At 43.1% G+C, this 19,992-nt stretch overlaps 1 protein-coding gene across 1 annotated transcript; it reads right to left on the bottom strand.

The window, feature by feature from the left end:
- Nucleotides 1–859: 859 nt before the first annotated feature.
- Nucleotides 860–5,225, bottom strand: LOC123045694 (plant UBX domain-containing protein 4). The gene is made up of 4 exons (XM_044468844.1): nt 4,935–5,225; nt 2,417–2,711; nt 1,540–1,635; nt 860–1,466 (listed from the first exon to the last, which is right to left on the bottom strand). Exons 1-4 carry the CDS (start codon nt 5,102–5,104, stop codon nt 1,092–1,094), a joined length of 936 nt encoding a protein of 311 aa, XP_044324779.1. The 5' UTR covers nt 5,105–5,225; the 3' UTR covers nt 860–1,091.
- Between the last annotated feature and the right edge of the window lie 14,767 nt (nt 5,226–19,992).

The following is a 19,992-nucleotide window of genomic DNA, read 5'->3' as shown; positions in this document are numbered from 1 at the left end:
GAGAGCGAACATGAGGTACACGAAACGAGTGACCTCCTGTCAGAAATGTGAGGCTCTTTTCATGGTCACCGTAGTCTGATCTATTTGTTCATGAGGTACACGAACAAATTACATCCAGATCCGTAGTCTGATCTATTTTACATTATATGGGTTTGATTGTTCGATAATTTGCCCTATGCTTCAATGATAAGTGGCCCCGGCCTCACATGTTATTCTGAGTGGATGATCAAACTTAGAAAAAAAAGTTGGGCTTTCTCGAGGACACAAACTTAGAAGAAAAGTGAGACTTCCTCGAAGGCACGATGCGGAAGAAAGGAGAAAATTTGGGTAGGGAGAGGCAATTTGGTACTTAGAGTGATAATTCATAGTAGTGACCTTTTTAAGGTTGGATCTCGATTTCCTAAAAGAACAAGTTTTAGACTTGACATTTGTAGTCGCATTTTCATGAATTTATTTTAGACCTTCCTGCGGTATCCATTTAGTGGGAGAAGACATTCCAGCAAATGTGACGACTTCATCAATCTCAAGATGATGTGTCAGCTCAGTCCCTCGAAGATATTTACGGGGTGGCGTGTGCTTGTTGCATTTATAGAGAGAGATGTATATGCATCATATGAGCATTTGCTTCTGTACTATGTTTAAAAAGTTTAAATTAATAAAAACAGTTACCTAGAAATAGGACTCCCCAAATTACTTGTCCTGGTGCCATCTACACATCGGAGGTGAGAGCGTTCTGCTGTTATCTCGCGTGTGGCCAGGGTTTTCTTTTTGGTTATACTCGAATGGAACTGAATCTTCTATCCGAAATTATAATGAGATTACTCTACGATACTTTACTGGAATACAATTCAAGGAAAAGGAAAAGAGAACAAGCAAGCCCATCTGATGACATCCATTAACTTTGATAGCCATTCATAGTTGGTAGCAATACGAATATAGACTCAACTGACGTTTATCGACAAAACAACCAGTACATCACAGGTTGCATGCAAAGTGCAGTATCTAGTGGACATGATAAACCATTCAGCGGCACTGATTTAATAATGCATCGGAAAGACATTTTGTGCGACAGATCGAGCTTGGTGAGAGCACTACATCTTCTGCATGATAACGGAGTTCTTGAGTCCAGCTTGGTCAAGAGTCTGCGTAGGGTCAGTCAGCTGCTTGGGTGGGAAGCCAGTCTGCAACTGATATGGCCGCGCAGCTCCTGGGCGGGATGCATCAATGAAAGACCTGATGTCACCCACGGTGTGCTGAAGGTTAAACCGAGCGACCATGCGAGTGCCGTCCGCCAACCTTAGCTGAATAGATGTAAAGGGCTGCGAGTCGTCCACCACTATGCCAATTGACCTGGGAGCACTGCAGGGCTCTTGCGTCACAGGAGCTGGTGCAGGACTCTGATCTGCTGAAGATCCACCGAGGGTTCTACCAACACCCTGGAAAGCTGATCGAGGCCTTGCAGCTTCCTAGATGAACAAAACCATAAACAAGATTAACATATTTAACACTGGTATGCTGCAAATGAATGAAAGCCCTTACCTCATAATCTCCATGTCGTTTTATAACATTGACGTGCACAGCTGTCCTTCGATCAGCAGGCTCCAGCTCTTGGGGGCACTGGGACTTCTTGATGCTCTGAAAGTACAGGGTAAGCTAAAATTAGTGTAAAACTTCCTTCAACCGCAAACAACTCAGTGTTCACTTCATGTTTAAATGTTCAATCGCAGGGGTGGATGTTGCCCTTGTTATCATACTCAAATAATGCAAAACTGACTGTGACCTAGGAAACGGAAATCAGCAAGTATCCAGATGATCTATGGATGAACCTCAAACTGAGAAAGCATGGATTTGAAAAAAAGTATAATAAAATCCATACCTCAAACAGCAGACTTAGGTTAAGGGGAAAAAGCTAGAGACAAGAAATGGTGTATGAGAAAAAACTAAGAACCAGAGCAAGTGCACATCATTTTCTAATGCTCCTTCTCTGGAGTGGTATTCATCAGAGTTTAGCAAGATATGTTTTGATTTACTATGTATTAACAATTTAACATAGGAGTGGTTCAGGTTCCAGCTTAAGTTCCCACCCAATATGAATTTTGGAAGTACTAGTAATATTGGTAATACTATAAAACTGGGTCCAAGGCAGTCTAATAAAAAACTGATGTTACTGTGTAATTACCATTTCGTCATGATGACTTGGGTCATAACCTACACTCCTATGAGACTAATAGTACACCATTAAGCATAACAACCATCCTCAAATATAAATTCTATATTTAAAGCATCCAAAGGCATGCAAAAATATGAAGGCAGCACAAAGCAACATAGGGAAGTGATGAAAAGACATACTGAAAACAACTACTGGTACACGACAAACTAAAATTGCCCAGAAAGTTTCGAAAAGATTCATTGTAACCTCGATGAAGTCTGCATTTGCAGGGTCATCATAGCCTCTTAGTGGACCATCATCTACTGTGAAACCATTGTTCCAGAAATGTATATTGTGAAGAACATCCTGCGGTGGTTGAGGAGCAGCTGGTGCTGTCTGCGCATCCCCTGAAAGCAGACGACCTGTTCCTGCAAAGCTGGTTGAGCTGGAAGATTGGCCTTCAAAAGAAGGCAGTGGAACTTGCTGAGCACCCATCACTCTAGCTTGCTCAAAGATTGAGTCCACATTATTTCTCCTTGTTGGATCTTGAACAAGCATCCCACTGCACAGAAGCAAAGACAAATATAGGAAAAAATAATTATTCAAAAGCAATCAGAAAACCCAAACTAAACATTATTGAGATCTACCCATGCTATTGAGTATCGCTCTGTTCCATAATTATTGTCGTGGTTTCGTTTCAAATTTGAACTAAAACTTCAAATTTGAACTAAAGTCTAAAACCATGACAATAATTATGGAACGGAGGGAGTGATAACTCTAAAGGGGAACAAAAAAGGCACACAAAAGCATATAAACCCTAAATGCAAGAAAAGTACTCCATCCGTTCCTAAATGTAAGTCTTTATAGAGATTCCACTATGGACTACATACGGTCTTTGTAGAGATTTCACTATGGACCACATACGGATAGATGCATTTTAGAGTGTAGATTCACTCATTTTGCTCCGTATGTAGTCCATAGTGGAATCTCTACAAAGACTTATATTTAGTAACGGAGGGAGTACAGCAGATTCTACTTTGGACGGAGCACTAGCAATAGGTCCATTTATTCTTATTAACGCAGTTCATCTGTAATATGTAGACATTTCCAGCGAAGTGTTCAAGCTCAGGTGCTCTAGTCACGATGCATGATAAGATGGCACTGACCTGCAGGCCAAAAGAGGTCCAGAAGTCCAGATGGATGAAATTAGGGGGCCAATATTAGTACTAAGGTGCAAATAGACCAACAGCCCACATTGAAGCAACGTAATATCCAGCCTTTGGGAAGGCATGCAACATAATCTAGAATCCTTCCACACGGCTTCTTATAGTGGTAACATGGGTGCAAAAAATAGTTATCTAATATACATATATAAACTTTAGAAGAAAAAAATGGTATAACAATATAAGCTGTCTTTGATTGAAGTGGAGTCATGCTACATCAGATATTTGTCAACCTGATTATCATGAAGAGATGCATGATGCATCACTAGAATTATGACCACCATACAACATTTACACGGGTACTTTTTTTTACCATGCATTACATACAGCAACTTTGACAGATACTCCCTCCGTTCCTAAATATTTGTCTTTGTAGAGATTTCAACAAGTCACTACATACGGAGCAAAATGAGTGAATCTACACTCTAAAATATGTCTATATACATCTGTATGTGGTAGTCCATTTGAAATCTCTAAAAAGACAAATATTTAGGACCGGAGGGAGTACATATAGTTTATCGCAACTGGTAACAGCAGCAAGAAATTACAAGGCTATTATTAACACTGAGACAGACTGGCAGCAAGAAACAAAATACTACTATTAGCACTGCATAGAAAATTAAAGACATTTGCCTACGACAAGCACATATGTGGATGCCATTAGTATGTTCATGGTAATGATAGTTGAGGATGACTAAATCAGGCAGAGTCATTATATTCATCAAACTAAAAAGACTAGGTGATCAGATGATCTGTGTTGTGACAGGTTGATAACACTACCAGACTGGGCAACAGACTACTAGAAGCCTAGAAGAAACAATATCAGAATGAAACGTGATAGCATAAGTACATTAAACTGAACTGAATCATTTGGCGTTGTTTCTCTAGTAGATGTTCACATTGTCAACCAATAAATTACAGGGGAGGCAGAAACTTCCCCAAATATAAATCTACAGTTTTGCTAAAGCACATCTAGATGACTAGATGTGCCCTAAGTATTGCACATCTAAGTCCAATATATTGAATTTTTTTACTCGGAGATTCGTGAGGGTATTTTCTTTCTTTTTTTCTTTTCCCTTTTTATGCTTGATGATTGAGTCACTTAGATATGCAATAAGTAGGGCACATCTAGATGTGCGGCGGACAGACCCATAAATCTAATAGCAAAGCCTACACTTCAGCGGAACCAATACATGACCAAACTAAACTAATCCGATCTTGAATAAATTTGCCTGCAAAAAGTATCAATCTGCAATCGTTCGTGGCGATCTAATCTGAGCAGCATTGAACACTACACCTACCTCTCAGTACTCGGTGGTCAGCGCTAACCTAGTAAGGTTTAACCTGTATCCCGCACAGTTCGCATGACAAAAGAATCCAACCGACATAGATCAACCGTCCGAAAATAAAAAATCTAAATCCGATGATTTATGCGGTTGCCGCTCTGCAATCTACGCCTAACTAGACGATGGCAGCAGGAGGCGGGGATCCCGATGCCCACGAGCGATCGCCGCCAAATCTCGACAGGGCAATACAAAATCTGCTAGGAGGGAGAGAGAAACCTCTTCTCGCCGCCGGTGTAGTACTCCTGGGGCTCATCGGAGTCGCTGCCGCTGCCGCCTGCGCCTGGGAATCCGGAGGGGCCGCGGTTGATGTCGGCGAGGGTGCGGATGCCCCCGCGGCCGCCGGACGGCGCCGGCTTCTTCCCGCCGTTGCCGTTGGAGGAGCTCATCGCCGACGTGTTCGCGGTAGGGTTTGGCTCGCGGGTCGCGTCGTGTGCTCTGCTCGCAAGTCGCGGACAGCTTTTGCTGGGGTTGGTTTGGGATATACGGAGCTGCGGTTGCGGGGGTATCACGCTATAAAAGAGGCAGAAAAAATCTGGAAACTCCGAGGCATGATCCATATGGGCCCGCGTTAACAGACGTGGCCCGGCCTAGTAGAAGCCCTTAAAAGCCCAAACGAGTATGCTCCTCGCCTTCCCTTTTGTTTTTGTTTTTGCGATGGACGTTGAGAACAACTAGCTGGAGGCTACAACCTATTCTAAAAATGTCATTCTCAAAAAAAAAAAAACCTATTCTAAAAAAAAACTGGAGGCTACAACCTGTGGAAGCAGACGAGACTCTTTCTCCTGTACCAAACTTCTCCTGAAAACCTAGCTGCGACCACCACCTCCACCTTCACCATAGATCAGTTCCCCCTCCTCCGACCGGTCACGCCGGTGTCAGGACGGGTGGATAACCCGATCTATGAGTTGAGTTCTTAATAAAAATATTTTTATAAGTCATTTCAGACAACTGAAAATGAGCTAATTTGCACCCTGTCTGAAATGTCTTCAAGGCCTTATAAAAGTGAACAGAGAGAGTAGTATTTTTATTAGAGATTCGTTACGGTTTTAGTAGTCGTCTTCTTCATCATTGGAGAACATCGTCTACAGTAAGTATCTTCGGCCCTTCATTTGACGACGAGATCTCCTTCCCGATGTCAATGGTGGTGTCGGATGATTAAATTTGTTTAGGTTTGGTCCTTTGGATCTTGCTCAATCGATTTTGGATTATTTCTTATGGTCGCCGCGAGAAGGATTGTCCTTGCAATATCTATCTTGACTGCTACGTCATTGGTAATGGTGATTCGTGCTCTCGGCTCCCGGTGATGTTGGCCTGGTTGTTTGGTTATTTTTCCCTGAAATACCGGTGTTGATGTTGGTTGATTACTTTAATGGTTGTGTGCGTGCATCACGGCCTATGAATTACGGCTCAAACTAAAATTATGGGAGAACCCTCATTAGTATTTGCAGGTCTGTGCTTTGATATCTTTGTTATTTTCATATGACGGCCTTCAGAAAACTACAAGATTGTGTCATGAAAGAAATAAGAGTTTGAAGATCTCAAAGATTTGCTCATTTGTTTTAGACTTTATTTTGTAATCGCTGCCAAATCTTATATCTCTACCATGTACTATTCGCTCTTATAAGTATAGCATGGTATTGATCGTAAAAAAAACTAGTTGGAGGTTATCCTTTTGGGGACCTCGAGAAAATATGCTCATTCTTGCAAAGGTCGTGAACCCCAACATCGACTACTCGTCAAATTTGGGTGCCATTCTTTTGTTTCACCTTGCACACCAAGTAAATTGTGCAAAAGGAGATATCGCTTTGCGAAGGAGTGATCAGCATTATGCTCAATTCTCTTAGCTTGAACTTCACCGACTTGCATTCAGTTGCTGGTAATCGCCTTGTTATTTTTCGTGTTCTTTTGAGTGCAGAGATGGTAATAGCCCTTGGAGGCCGACCCCCCTTGCCATGTGCCCCTACTCTCTTCTTGTCTATATTGATTCTAGCCGGTACGCCGCTAGGCTGCCGTTCCCTCTAGTTCTCCCTATTGCAATTCATGATGGTTTCACGGAGTGCTGCAACACCACTAGATTGGTGCGTGTGGATACCTCAAAGATTTTGTCTACTTGGACACTAGATCGATAGATCATCATAGAGAAATTCTCGCGATTAGGATGTATAACCTAGCTACGAGAAATGGCGAGTTTCACCAACTCTTCTTCCTCTTCCACTGCGTTGATCGTTACTTATACCTCCATAGTCACTACAAAATTTGATCTATTTTGCGATGTTTCACTTGTGTCACATAAAACCATTTTTCGTCACAGAAGATGTACTGGTGATGTTTTCTGGCCGTCACCTCCACCGTCACCGAAGCGCCGTCATAAAAAATAAAATCTTGACAGTACCACTTCCCCCATCGTGCAAGATTGTATCTTAGGTGACGAACCCAAAAATGTCACTGATGGCCGCTTTCAGTGACGGCCCAGAATGTCACCTATGATAGGCCAATCTGTCACCTAAGATCGTTTTGATGACGATAATCCGTCACCAGTGATTGGTCTGCGGGTTTGACCAGTCAAATATTCTGACAAGTGTGGCCAGCAGTTGCTGACGTGGATGCTTCCATGTGGGTCCGCCGTGGGTTTTATCGTCGATGGTCCCGTCAGTAATAAGTCGGGCATCAGTTTTGACCAGTCAACGCTGCTGGTATATGGGCCAAAAAGATGATGACGTGGTGGCTTACGTGTGGGACTCGACATTATTTTTTGGTGACAATGTGTCGTTTGACCGGTGAAAGATTCTGACATGTGGGCCCATTATGAGGCACACGTGGATGCTGCCAAGCGGGTCCATTCGTGGGTGACGTGACTTCTTGCATGTGGGTCCATACCATTGACGACGTCCATAACCGTCATAGTATGTAGGTGTGGTCAATTTGTTTTATATATTGTAAATGGCGGACATATTTGATACAAAATTGAATTTTTTTCAAGAATTTTAATATGAATTTATGCAAAATTTGAATTTCAATGCAAATTTAGCCCTCACAGCTGAAGGAAATATGCCCTAGAGGCAATAATAAAGTTATTATTTTATTTCCTTATATCATGATAAATGTTTATTATTCGTGCTGAAATTGTATTAACCGGAAACTTGATACATGTGTGAATGAATAGACAAAACAAAGTGTCCCTAGTATGCCTCTACTAGACTAGCTCATTAATCAAAGATGGTTAAGTTTCCCAACCATAGACATGTTTCTCATTTGATGAACGGGATCACATCATTATGAGAATGATGTGATGGATAAGACCCATCCGTTAGCTTAGCATAAATGATCATTTAGTTTTATTGCTATTGCTTTCTTCATGACTTATACATGTTCCTCTGACTATGAGATTATGCAACTCCTGAATACCGGAGGAACACCTTGTGTGCTATCAAATGTCACAACGTAACTGGGGATTATAAAGATGCTCTACACGTGTCTCCTATGGTGTTTGTTGGGTTGGCATAGATCAAGATTAGGATTTGTCACTTCGTGTATCAGAGAGGTATCTCTAGGCCCTCTCGGTAATGCACATCACTATAAGCCTTGCAAGCAATGTAACTAATGAGTTAGTTACGGGATGATGCATTACGGAACGAGTAAAGAGACTTGCTGGTAATGAGATTGAACTAGGTATGATGATATCGACGATCGAATCTCGGGCAAGTAACATACCGATGACAAAGGGAACAACATATGTTGTTATACGGTTTGACCGATAAAGATCTTCGTAGAATATGTAGGAGCCAATATGAGCATCCAAGTTTTGCTATTGGTTATTGACCGGAGATGTGTCTCCATCATGTCTACATAGTTCTCGAACCCGTAGGGTCCGCACGCTTAACGTTTGATGACGATTTATATTATGAGTTATGTGATTTGATGAACCAAAGTTTGTTCGGAGTCCTGGATGAGATCACGAACATGACGAGGAGTCTAGAAATGGTCGAGACATAAAGATTGATATATTGGAAGGTTATATTCGGACACCGGGATGGTTCCGATGTGTTTCGGGTATTTTCCGGAGTACCGGGAGGTTACCGGAACCCCCAGGGAGAGTAATGGGCCTTAATGGTGTAAGGGCATTTTTATCCCTTGGTAGTTTTTGTGATTGATGAAAATGCTTTTGCGGACTAATCGTGTGCATTAAACATTTCAGATATATCATGTCTAAACACAAGACGATTTGGTGCCCCTCGAAGACTATTAAAGACGACGTTTCTCTACATTTCTTTTCGGTGGATTTGAGTCGTAGGAAAGCCGTACTATTAAGAGGGGGTCCGTGTTGGAAAGGTTTGGGTGGAATCTCACGTACACATAAGTTCCTTTTGCACCACCTTTCCTTTGGCTCTTTGGAGCATCCTCCGTCTTTTCATGTCTAGGCAAAACGAAGGACTCCACTCCTAAATGTTGTTGTACTGAGGCAGGCGGTAGTACTGCTCCCCAGAGCGGTACTACTGCATGCCCTTGCAGTAGTACATGCATCCTGCACGGTAGTATCGTGAGTGCTCACGATAGTACCGCTCCGTGGGAGCGGTAGTACCGTAGGCTTCAAGACAGGCGCTGCTGCCCGAGCGGTAGTAGGGGCGGATGTAATTATTTACATCCACGCCCAACGCGGTAGTACCGTGTCGTCGGCGCGGTAGTACCGTAAGCTCTGGCTAGGCACAAGAACATGAACGGAAGTAGGGGCGAATGTAATTTTTTACATCCGCGCCCTACACGGTAGTACCGCGCAGGGCTTGCGGTAGTACCGTGTCGGATTTTTGCATAGATCTAAACTCAGCGGAAGTAGTCACGAATGTAATTTTTTATGTCCGTGCCTTCTCTGGCTTGACTATCCCTGCCTTGCGGTAGTACCGCAAGGGGGTGCGGTAGTGCCGCGCCAGCGGTTCTACCGCTCCCTGTCTTAGCACAACAGGTCTAGTCCTGGCCCCTACCGTGCCAGTGGTAGTACCGCGGTCCCCCGCGGTAGTACCACAGGCGCGTGCGGTAGTACCGCTTGTATGGTGCGGTAGTACCGCGTGTTGCAGGCTGAGTGGATAACGGTTGGATTTGTTCTTCCACTATAAAAGGGGTGTCTTCTTCTCCGAGTTGACCACCTCTTCCACCCCCAAGCTCCATTGATGCTCTAAGCTCCATTTTCGCCCGATCTCTCTCTCTCTAGCCAATCAAACTTGTTGATTCTCTAGGGATTGTTGAGAAGGCCTCGATCTACACTTCCACCAAGAGAAATTTGATTCCCCCCACTAATCCCTTGCGGATCTTGTTACTCTCGGGTGTTTGAGCACCCTAGACGGTTGAGGTCACCGCAGAGCCATAGTCCATTGTTGGTGAAGCTTCGTAGTGTCGTTGGGAGCCTCCAATTAAGTTGTGGAGATTGCCCCAACCTTGTTTGAAAAGGTTCGGTCGCCGCCTCCAAGGGCACCAATAGTGGAATCACGACATCTCGCATTGTGTGAGGGCGTGAGGAGAATACGGTGGCCCTAGTGGCTTCTTGGGGAGCATCGTGCCTCCACACCGCTCCAACGGAGACATACTTCCCCTTAAAGGGAAGGAACTTCGGTAACACATCCTCGTATCCATCGGTTCCACTCTTGGTTATCTCTTACCTTTACTTGTGCGAGTTATATTGTGTTCTATCCTTTGCTTGCTTGTGTGCTCATTGTTGTTGCATCATATAGGTTGCTCACCTAGTTGCATATCTAGACAACCTACTTTGATGCAAAGTTTAATTTGGTAAAGAAAAGCTAAAAATTGTTAGTTGCCTATTCACCCCCCCCCCTCTAGTCAACTATATCGATCCTTTCAATTGGTATCAGAGCCTTGTCTCTTTATTAAGGACTTTGTCGTCCGAAGAGTATGGTTGACACCGTAGACGGTGAGGAGGAGCACCCCGGTGTGATTCCGTCCTCGTCTACGGCCGATGGGGGAACCTCGGTCTCACGTGAGGAATTCAATGTGGCTTTGGACACATTGAGAACCTCCATGACGGCCGAGGTCAAAGGCATGCTTAAGAACTTTCTTGATGGTCTCAAATTATCCACCGCACCGTTGGAAGTGGTCGACCCCACTAACGAGGTGACGCATGCTAACTCCGACAAGGGGGAAGCTACTAGTGAGAAAGTTCCTTTGTCTAGTGGTAGAAATGGTAGTGGCACCTTTGCTCATGTGGAACCTCCACTTACTTATGGAGGACCGATTCCCTCTACTCATTTAAATCATGCTGGTTCTCCCCCTAAGATTGTGAAAAATGAGGATTTTGATGCTTGGGTCTATCGCTTTAAGCGTCATTTAAACCATGTTAACACTAATCTTTGGAGAATCATTGAAGAAGGTTTCTATCCGCATGACCGAAGCAACTTCACCCCTAGAGAAGCCATGGATAATCAATTCAATGAGAATGCTCTCTTCATCATCCAAGATGCAATTCCACCCGAAGATATTGCGCATCTCTGGCCCTTCACCGTGGCCAAGGAAGCATGGCACCATGTTGTTTCCCTCTACAAGGGAAGCGCAAGCATTCAATGCTCCAACTATGAAGTGGTGCAAGATGAAGACGGTGAGTTTGCAATGAATGAAGATGAAGAACCTCGTGAGCTTTACCGGAGATTAACCACTCTCGCGGTCTCACTCCGAGATCATGGGAGCAAGGATACAGATGACAAATGGATCAAGCACAAGTTCCTCAAGGCCATGATGCCCTACCACAAGGCCATGTCCTCTGTCATCCGTCAAAGGCCGGACTTCCACACCTTGTCCTCAAGTGAAGTGTTGGATGAGTTTGTGGCAATGAGGATCTTGGACAAGACTGCCGACAATGCGGTGTTGCGTTCTCAAAGAGCAAAGAAGCCCAACCTTGCCTTGAAGGCCAAGGTTAGTGTGGAAGAAGAGGATGAAGAGGAAGAAGAGGAGAGCAACCCCGAAGATACGAAATATGATTACCATGAGCACATGGCTCTTGCTTCAAGGCAATTTTGGAGCAAGAAGAACACAAGGCCCAACTTCAACAAGAATAACTCAAGTGGCTTCAAGGGCAAACAACGTATGAGAACATGCTACCATTGTGCTAATGTGAGCCATTTTGTTGCGGAGTGCCCTTACGAGAAGCGGGAAGACAATGGTGGCAAGCTCATCCGAAAATACAAAGCCAAGTCCTTCCCCAACAAGAACAACTTCACCAAGAAGACTCCACCCAAAGGGTTGGTGGCACAAGAAGAATACAATGAGGATGATGGTGACGATGAAGATAGTGAAGCCATGGCCATGGCCTCCGTTGCCATTGCCACCACTCCACGGGTGTCTCTCTTCGATTCACCCAACGAGAACATCACCGCCAAGTGCCTCATAGCTAAAGCCACTGAGGGAGTCCTGGATTAGGGGGTCCTCGGATAGCTGGACTATATGCTTATGCCGGACTGTCGGATTATGAAGATACGAGATTGAAGACTGCGTCTCGTGTCCGGGTGGGACTCTCCTTTGCTTGGAAGGCAAGCTTGGCAATTCGGATATGTAGATTCCCTTCTCTATAACCGACTTTGTGTAACCCTAGCCCCCTCCGGTGTCTATATAAACCGGAGGGTTTAGTCCGTAGGACAAGGACAATTATAATCATAGGCTAGCTTCTAGGGTTTAGCCTCTACGATCTCGTGGTAGATCAACTCTTGTAATACTCATATCATCAAGATCAATCAAGCAGGAAATAGGGTATTACCTCCATAGAGAGGGCCCAAACCTGGGTAAACATCGTGTCCCCTGCCTCCTGTTACCATTAGCCTTAGACACACAGTTTGGGACCCCCTACCCAAGATCCGCCGGTTTTGACACCGACATTGGTGCTTTCATTGGTGTCGGCTCCTTCAATCATCTACAACGACGCGGTCCAGGGTGCGGTTTTCCCCCCGGACAGATCTTCGTATTCAGCGGCTTCGCATTGCGGGCCAACTCGCTTGGCCATCTGGAGCAGATCGATAGCTACGCCCCTGGCCATCAGGTCAGGTTTGGAAGCCTGAACTACACTGCCGACATCCATGGAGAATTGATCTTCGACAGATTTGAGCCCATGACAGGTACACCCTACAACCACGATGAGCATGACCTAGATCTGCCATCGGACGATGTTTAGGAGATCGCACCTGCAGCTGCCCTGGCTTTAGATCCAGTGCAGATTGCGCCATCCGAGGATGGGAGGATGGACCCCGCCGCAGAAGTCGCACACTCAATGACGATAGAGCCAAACACAGATCTCACCTCCAATGAGGTCTGTGTCATTGGACCCTCGAACTTGTCTCCGACCACAAACTCCGAACCGCACGTATTCGCGCCCATCGGATCTAACTGGGCACCGATCTTGGAGTTCAGCTCCGCGAACATCTTTCAACACTCGGCCTTGGGCGACATGCTAAACTCATTAAAATCTCTCTCCTTGTTAGGAGACTCTTGGACAAACTATGTCCGGCTTGAGTGGGAAGCGGACGACGAAGGAATTCGTTACCCACCCACCACCCACTTAATAGCCACTGTCGACGACTTGAATGACACGCTTGATTTCGACTCCGAAGACATTTACGGTATGGACAGCGATGCCGGAGAAAAAGGGAACCACCGCCCCCAGGGCGCTGGACAGCCACCTCATCGTACGACATATATATGGTGGACACACCCAAAGAAAACAATGGCGAGGATCAAAAGGATGCAACGGAGGATAACCCTCTTGAGAAGCAACCAAAGCGCTGACGTCAGCGGCCGCTCTAAACCCCGCCATTGCAAAAACAGCGTTACTGACACAAGAAAGAATAACACTCGGACGATGCTGAAGACAACGAAGACCCCGCAGACCCAGCGATGTAGCAGGACGAGCAAGGAGACGGCAAACACAGTCCGGGGCCGCTGTCCGATCACAGCTATGCCGAAGATAAAACTTATAAACCTGTCTCCGGAGAGGAGAACATTCTGGACGACGATGCACACATCATCCCGGAAAAACACTTGGAACAAGAGCACCTCCACAAGAGACTTATTGCCACCGCGAGGAGCTTGAAGAATCAGAATGATGACCCACAAGTGTAGGGGATCTATCGTAGTCCTTTCGATAAGTAAGAGTGTCGAACCCAACGAGGAGCAGAAGGAAATGATAAGATGTTTTCAGTAAGGTTTTCTCTGCAAGCACTGAAATAGTAGGTGATAGATAGTTTCGTGATAAGATAAATAGTAATGAGCAAAAGTAAATAAAGTAAATAAAGTGCAGCAAGGTGGCCCAATCCTTTATGTAGCAAAGGATAAGCCTGGACAAATTCTAATAATGAGGAAGGAGCTCCCGAGGACACATTGGGAATTATCGTCAAGCTAGTTTCATCACGTTCATAAGATTCGCGTTCGGTACTTTGATAATTTGATATGTGGGTGGACCGGGACTTGGGTACTACCCTAGCATGGACAAGCATCCCACTTATGATTAACCCCTATTGCAAGCATCCGCAACTACAAAAAGGAGTATAAAGGTAAACCTAACCACAACATTAAACATATGGGTCCATATCAACCCCTAACGAAGCAACGCATAAACTAGGGTTTAAGCTTCTGTCACTCTAGCAACCCATCATCTACTTATTACTTCCCTATGCCTTCCTCTAGGCCCAAATAATGGTGAAGTGTCATGTAGTCGACGTTCACATAACACCACTAGAGGAGAGATGACACACATCTCATCAAAATATCAAACGAATACCAAATTCACATGACTACTAATAGCAAGACTTCACCCATGTCCTCAGGAACAAACATAACTACTCACAAAGCATATTCATGTTCATAATCAGAGGTGTAATAATATGCATGAAGGATCTGAACATATGATCTTCCATCAAGTAAACCAATTAGTATCAACTACAAGGAGTAATCAACACTACTAGCAACCCACAGGTACCAATTTATGGTTTTGATACAAGATTGGATACAAGAGATGAACTAGGGTTTTGAGATGAGATGGTGATGGTGAAGATGTTGATGGAGATTGATCCCCTCCCGATGAGAGGATCGTTGGTGATGATTTCCCCCTCCCGGAGGAAAGTGTCCCCGGCAGAACAGCTCCGCCACAGCCCTAGATTGATTCCGCCAAGGTTCCGCCTCGTGGCGGCGGAGTTTCGTCTCGTAAGCTTGCCCACGAATTTTTCCAGGACAAAACCCTTCATATAGCAGAAGATGTATGCTGGAGGCCCACCAGGGGGCGCAAGAGATAGGGGCGCGCCCTAGGGGGGGGCCTGTCTCCTGGACAGGGTGTGGCCCCCCCTGGCCTATTTCTTTTGCTCATAATTCCTTAATAAATCCAAAAAGTTGTTTCGTGGAGTCTCATGTCTTTTGGAGTTGTGCAGAATAGGTTTCCAACGTTTGCACCTTTTCCAGCCAGAATTCCAGCTGCCGGCATTCCCCCTCTTCATGGTAAACCTTGTAAAATAAGAGAGAATAGCCATAAGTATTGAGATATAATGTGTAATAACAGCCCATAACGCAATAAATATTGATATAAAAGCATGATGCAAAATGGACGTATCAACTCCCCCAAGCTTAGACTTTGCTTGCCCTCAAGTGGAAGCCGAAATCGAAAAATATGTCCGCATGTTTAGAGATAGAGGTGTCGATAAAAATAAAATACGGACATGAGGGCATCATGATCATTCTAATGACAGCAAAATATATGGATTTTGTCATATGATTTCCTATGTTCAAGTAATAAGCAATTCACAATGTCAAGTATGGTCCAAAAACTTCATTGGGAACTAACAAACTATAATCTCAGTCATTGAAGCAATCACAATTTATTGTAACATCAGAAAGAGTCACTAATAGAGCTTCTCAGCAAGCTCACATACTCAAATATCTCGTAGTCTCCCATAATTGTTAACACTCACGCAATACTTGTGGTTATAGAGTTTCAGCTGGACACTCAGAAAGATAGGGGCTTATTGTGTTGCCTCCCAACGTATTCACCTTTAGGTGATGTCAACAATAATAGCCTATGCCAACTTACATCCAATCGGATATATATATATATATATATATATATATATATATATATCATGATCTTTCAAACACGAAGAGCTTGCCAAAGGATAAAATGAAAAAGGGAAAGGTGAGGATCACCTTGACTCAAGTATTAAAGTAAAACATAAAGTAAAAGATAGGCCCTTCATAGAGGGAAGCAGAGGTTGTCATGTACTTTTAGGGTTGGATACACAAAATCTTAATGCAAAAGAATGTCACTTTATATTGCCCCTTGTATGTGGACCTTTAGTATGCAATCCGTCGCTTTTATTACTTCCACAACAAGTTCGTACAAAGCTTATTTTCTCTGCACTAATAAGTCATGCATATTTAGATAGCAATTTTTATAGCTTGCACCGATGGCAACTTACTTGAAGGATCTTACTCAATCCATAGGTAGGTATGGTGGACTCTCATGGAAAAACTGGGTTTAAGGATATTTGGAAGCACAAGTAGTATCTCTACTTGGTGCAAGGAGTTTTGGCTAGCATGAGGGGAAAAGGCAAGCTCAACATGTTTAGAAGGTCACTGACAATATACTTTAACTGAGATGTCGGAAAACATAAACCATTACGTTGTCTTCCTTGTCCAACGTCAACTCTTTTAGCATGTCATACTTAATGAGTGCTTCACAATTATAAAAGATGTCCAAGATAATATATCTATACGTGAACCCCTCTTTCCTTATCACTTCCTATTAATTGCAACAATGACCAAGGCTACGTTCATCAACTCTCAACAATTTTTATGCCTCATACTTTCTATGTGTGAAGTTATCACTATCCATAAGATCAATATGAACTCTTTTGTTCTTTCTACTTTCTCAAGATCATAGCAACATAGCAAAGCCCTTGACTCAACACTAATCTTTATTATAGATAGCACACGAACTCGCTTACATAAAGAGATCACAAAGCAAAACTCAAAACTACTTGGAATCAAAACTTCGAACTAATAAATCAAGATACTACTAAAAGGATCAAACTAAATAAAGCGGTAAAGATAGGAGTGTGATGGTGATACGATACCGGGGCACCTCCCCCAAGCTTGGCAGTTGCCAAGGGGAGTGCCCATACCCATGTGATTATTTCTTCGAAGGTGGTGAAGTAGGAGTTGTCGCACTTTTCTTATCTAGCTTGCGTCTGAGGCTAAAATTTTCCTCCCTCAGATCCTCATTCCTGAGCTCAAGTTTCATTATCTTTTTGCATAGTGTTGCCTTGCTGTCCTGCAAAAAACGTGGTGGGATAGATTGGACCTTAGGGAGACTTGACTTCTTGAACTCCACATGCATATCACCAGGTTGAGGCAGTGGATCGTACTCTTCATCAGAGCTTGTCTCCTCCTTCCTCTTTGGATCATAGTCTTCTTCTTCCTCTCTAGTCCAGCCATAGCATTCCACATCCCCATATACTTTTGGATTTGCAATATAATCAACTATGTAGCTCTCTCCCTCCGAATCTTGGGACGACATCTTGTTCAATTCTGCAGCAGGAACAACTCAAAACGAAAACAGAGGATATTTGCGTGATACGGTGGTCAAAACCTTCAGGAGTATATATAATGAATTTTTTTACCGACCAAAATACATAACATACAAGAAAAGGGAGTCCGGGAGGCACACGAGGTGCCCACGAGATAGGGGGGCGCGCCCTACAGGGGGGGTGCCCTCCTCTCTCGTGGGAGCCTCGTGTCCCTTTCAGACTACTTCTTTCTTCCTAAAATCCTTAAATAATCCAAATCTGATGAAAATTGCTATTAGAGTTGTTTTGGAGTCGGTTTACTTACCGTACCACGTACCTATGCCTTTTCGGAGTCTGGAACATTCTGGAAAGTGTCTCTTATGTATTCCTCAGGGGTTATGGTTTCAATAATATTGGTTTCAACATTGATAGGATTACCTGAAATATAATGTTTAATTCTTTGACCGTTTACCACCCTCAGATTTGTGCCTTCAAAGTTGTTGATTTTTATAGCACCAGAATGATAGACCTCCTCGATAATGTAGGGACCTTCCCATTTTGAGAGAAGTTTTCCTGCAAAAAATCCTAAACGAGAGTTGAACAATAACACATAATCTCCTACATTAAACTCACGCTTTTGTATCCTTTTATCATGCCAGCGTTTGACTTTTTCTTTGAAAAGCTTAGCATTCTCATATGCTTGGGTTCTCCATTCATCAAGTGAGCTAATATCAAATAACCTTTTCTCACCAGCAAGTTTGAAGTCATAATTAAGCTCTTTAATAGCCCAATATGCTTTATGTTCAAGTTCAAGAGGTAAATGACATGCTTTTCCATAAACCATCTTATATGGAGACATACCCATAGGATTTTTGTATGCAGTTCTATAGGCCCATAATGCATCATCAAGTTTTTTGGACCAATTCTTTCTAGATCTATTCATAGTCTTTTGCAAAATTAATTTGAGCTCTCTATTGCTCAACTCTACTTGACCACTAGACTGCGGGTGATAATGAGATGCAATTCTATGATTGACATCATACTTAGCAAGCATCTTACGGAAAGCACCATGAATAAAGTGTGAACCACCATCAGTCATAAGATATCTAGGGACTCCAAACCTCGGAAAAATAACTTCTTTAAGCATTTTAATAGAAGTATTATGATCAACACTACTAGTTGGAATAGCTTCTACCCACTTAGTAACGTAATCAACAGCAACTAAAATATGTGTATAACCATTGGAGGCAGGAAAAGGTCCCATATAATCAAAGCCCCAAACATCAAACAGTTCAATAACAAGAGAATAATCCATAGGCATTTCTTGACGTCTACTGATGTTACCTATTCTTTGACATTCATCACAAGATACGACAAACTTACGAGCATCTTTGAAAAGAGTAGGCCAATAAAAACCAGATTGTAGTACCTTGTGTGCAGTTCTATCTCCAGCATGGTGTCCTCCATAGGATTCAGAGTGACACTTGCATAGGATTTGTTCCTGTTCATGCTCAGGCACACAACATCTAATAATACCATCTACTCCTTCTTTATAAAGGTGTGGATCATCCCAGAAGTAATGTCTTAAATCATAAAAGAACTTTTTCTTTAGCTGGTATGTGAAACTAGGCGGTATATATTTAGCAACAATGTAATTAGAATAGTCAGCATACCAAAGAGCAGTACGAGAAGCATTGACAACCGCTAATTGTTCATCAGGAAAACTATCATTAATAGGCAATGGGTCATCAAGAACATTCTCTAGCCTAGACAAGTTGTCTGCAATGGGGTTCTCAGCTCCCTTTCTATCAATAATATGCAAGTCAAATTCTTGGAGCAAGAGAACCCATCTAATGAGTCTAAGCTTAGCATCTTTCTTTTCCATAAGATATTTAATAGCAGCATGATCAGTGTGAATAGTAACTTTGGAATCAACAATATAAGGTCTAAAGTTATCACATGCAAACACAACTGCTAAGAATTCTTTTTCAGTGGTAGCATAATTTATCTTGGCAGTATCAAGAGTCTTACTAGCATAATGGATAACATTCAATTTCTTATCGACTCTTTGCCCTAAAACAACACCTACGGCATAATCACTAGCATCACACATAATTTCAAAAGGCAAATTCCAATCAGGTGGCTGAACAATAGGTGCTGTGATCAAAGCTTTCTTAAGTGTTTCAAATGCTTCTACACAATCATCATCAAAGACAAAAGGAATATCTTTTTGCAATAAATTAGTCAGAGGCCTAGAGATTTTAGAAAAGTCCTTAATGAACCTCCTATAAAAACCGACATGACCAAGGAAACTTCTTATACCTTTTATGTCCTTGGGACATGGCATCTTTTCAATAGCATCAACTTTGGCTTTATCAACTTCAATACCCCTCTCGGAGATCTTGTGCCCCATGACAATGCCTTCATTAAGCATAGTGACACTTTTCCCAATTCAGGACGAGACTAGTGTCTTCGCATCTCTGCAAAACTCGGTCAAGGTTGCTCAAACAATCATTAAAAGAGGATCCATAGACGGAGAAGTCATCCATGAATACCTCACAAATCTTTTCACAAAAATCAGAAAATATAGCCATCATGCATCTTTGAAAGGTAGCAGGTGCATTACATAAACCAAAAGGCATACGTCTATAAGCAAAAGTACCAAAAGGGCAAGTAAAAGTAGTTTTAGATTGATCCCCCGCTGATACAGGTATCTGAGAGAAGCCAGAATAACCATC

The sequence above is a fragment of the Triticum aestivum genome, chromosome 2B, assembly GCF_018294505.1.
Source record: "Triticum aestivum cultivar Chinese Spring chromosome 2B, IWGSC CS RefSeq v2.1, whole genome shotgun sequence".
NCBI classification, from domain to species: domain Eukaryota; kingdom Viridiplantae; phylum Streptophyta; class Magnoliopsida; order Poales; family Poaceae; genus Triticum; species Triticum aestivum.
This window is presented reverse-complemented; position numbering and strand designations above follow the sequence as displayed.

Coding starts and splice junctions, on each gene's coding strand:
- LOC123045694 (XM_044468844.1), bottom strand. CDS start 5,104: ATGAGCTCCTCCAACGGCAACGGCGGGAAGAAGCCGGCGCCGTCCGGC. Junction 2,712..4,934: donor TACACCGGCGGCGAGAAGAG/GTTTCTCTCTCC, acceptor GCTTCTGTGCAG/TGGGATGCTTGTTCAAGATC. Junction 1,467..1,539: donor AACGACATGGAGATTATGAG/GTAAGGGCTTTC, acceptor TTGTTCATCTAG/GAAGCTGCAAGGCCTCGATC.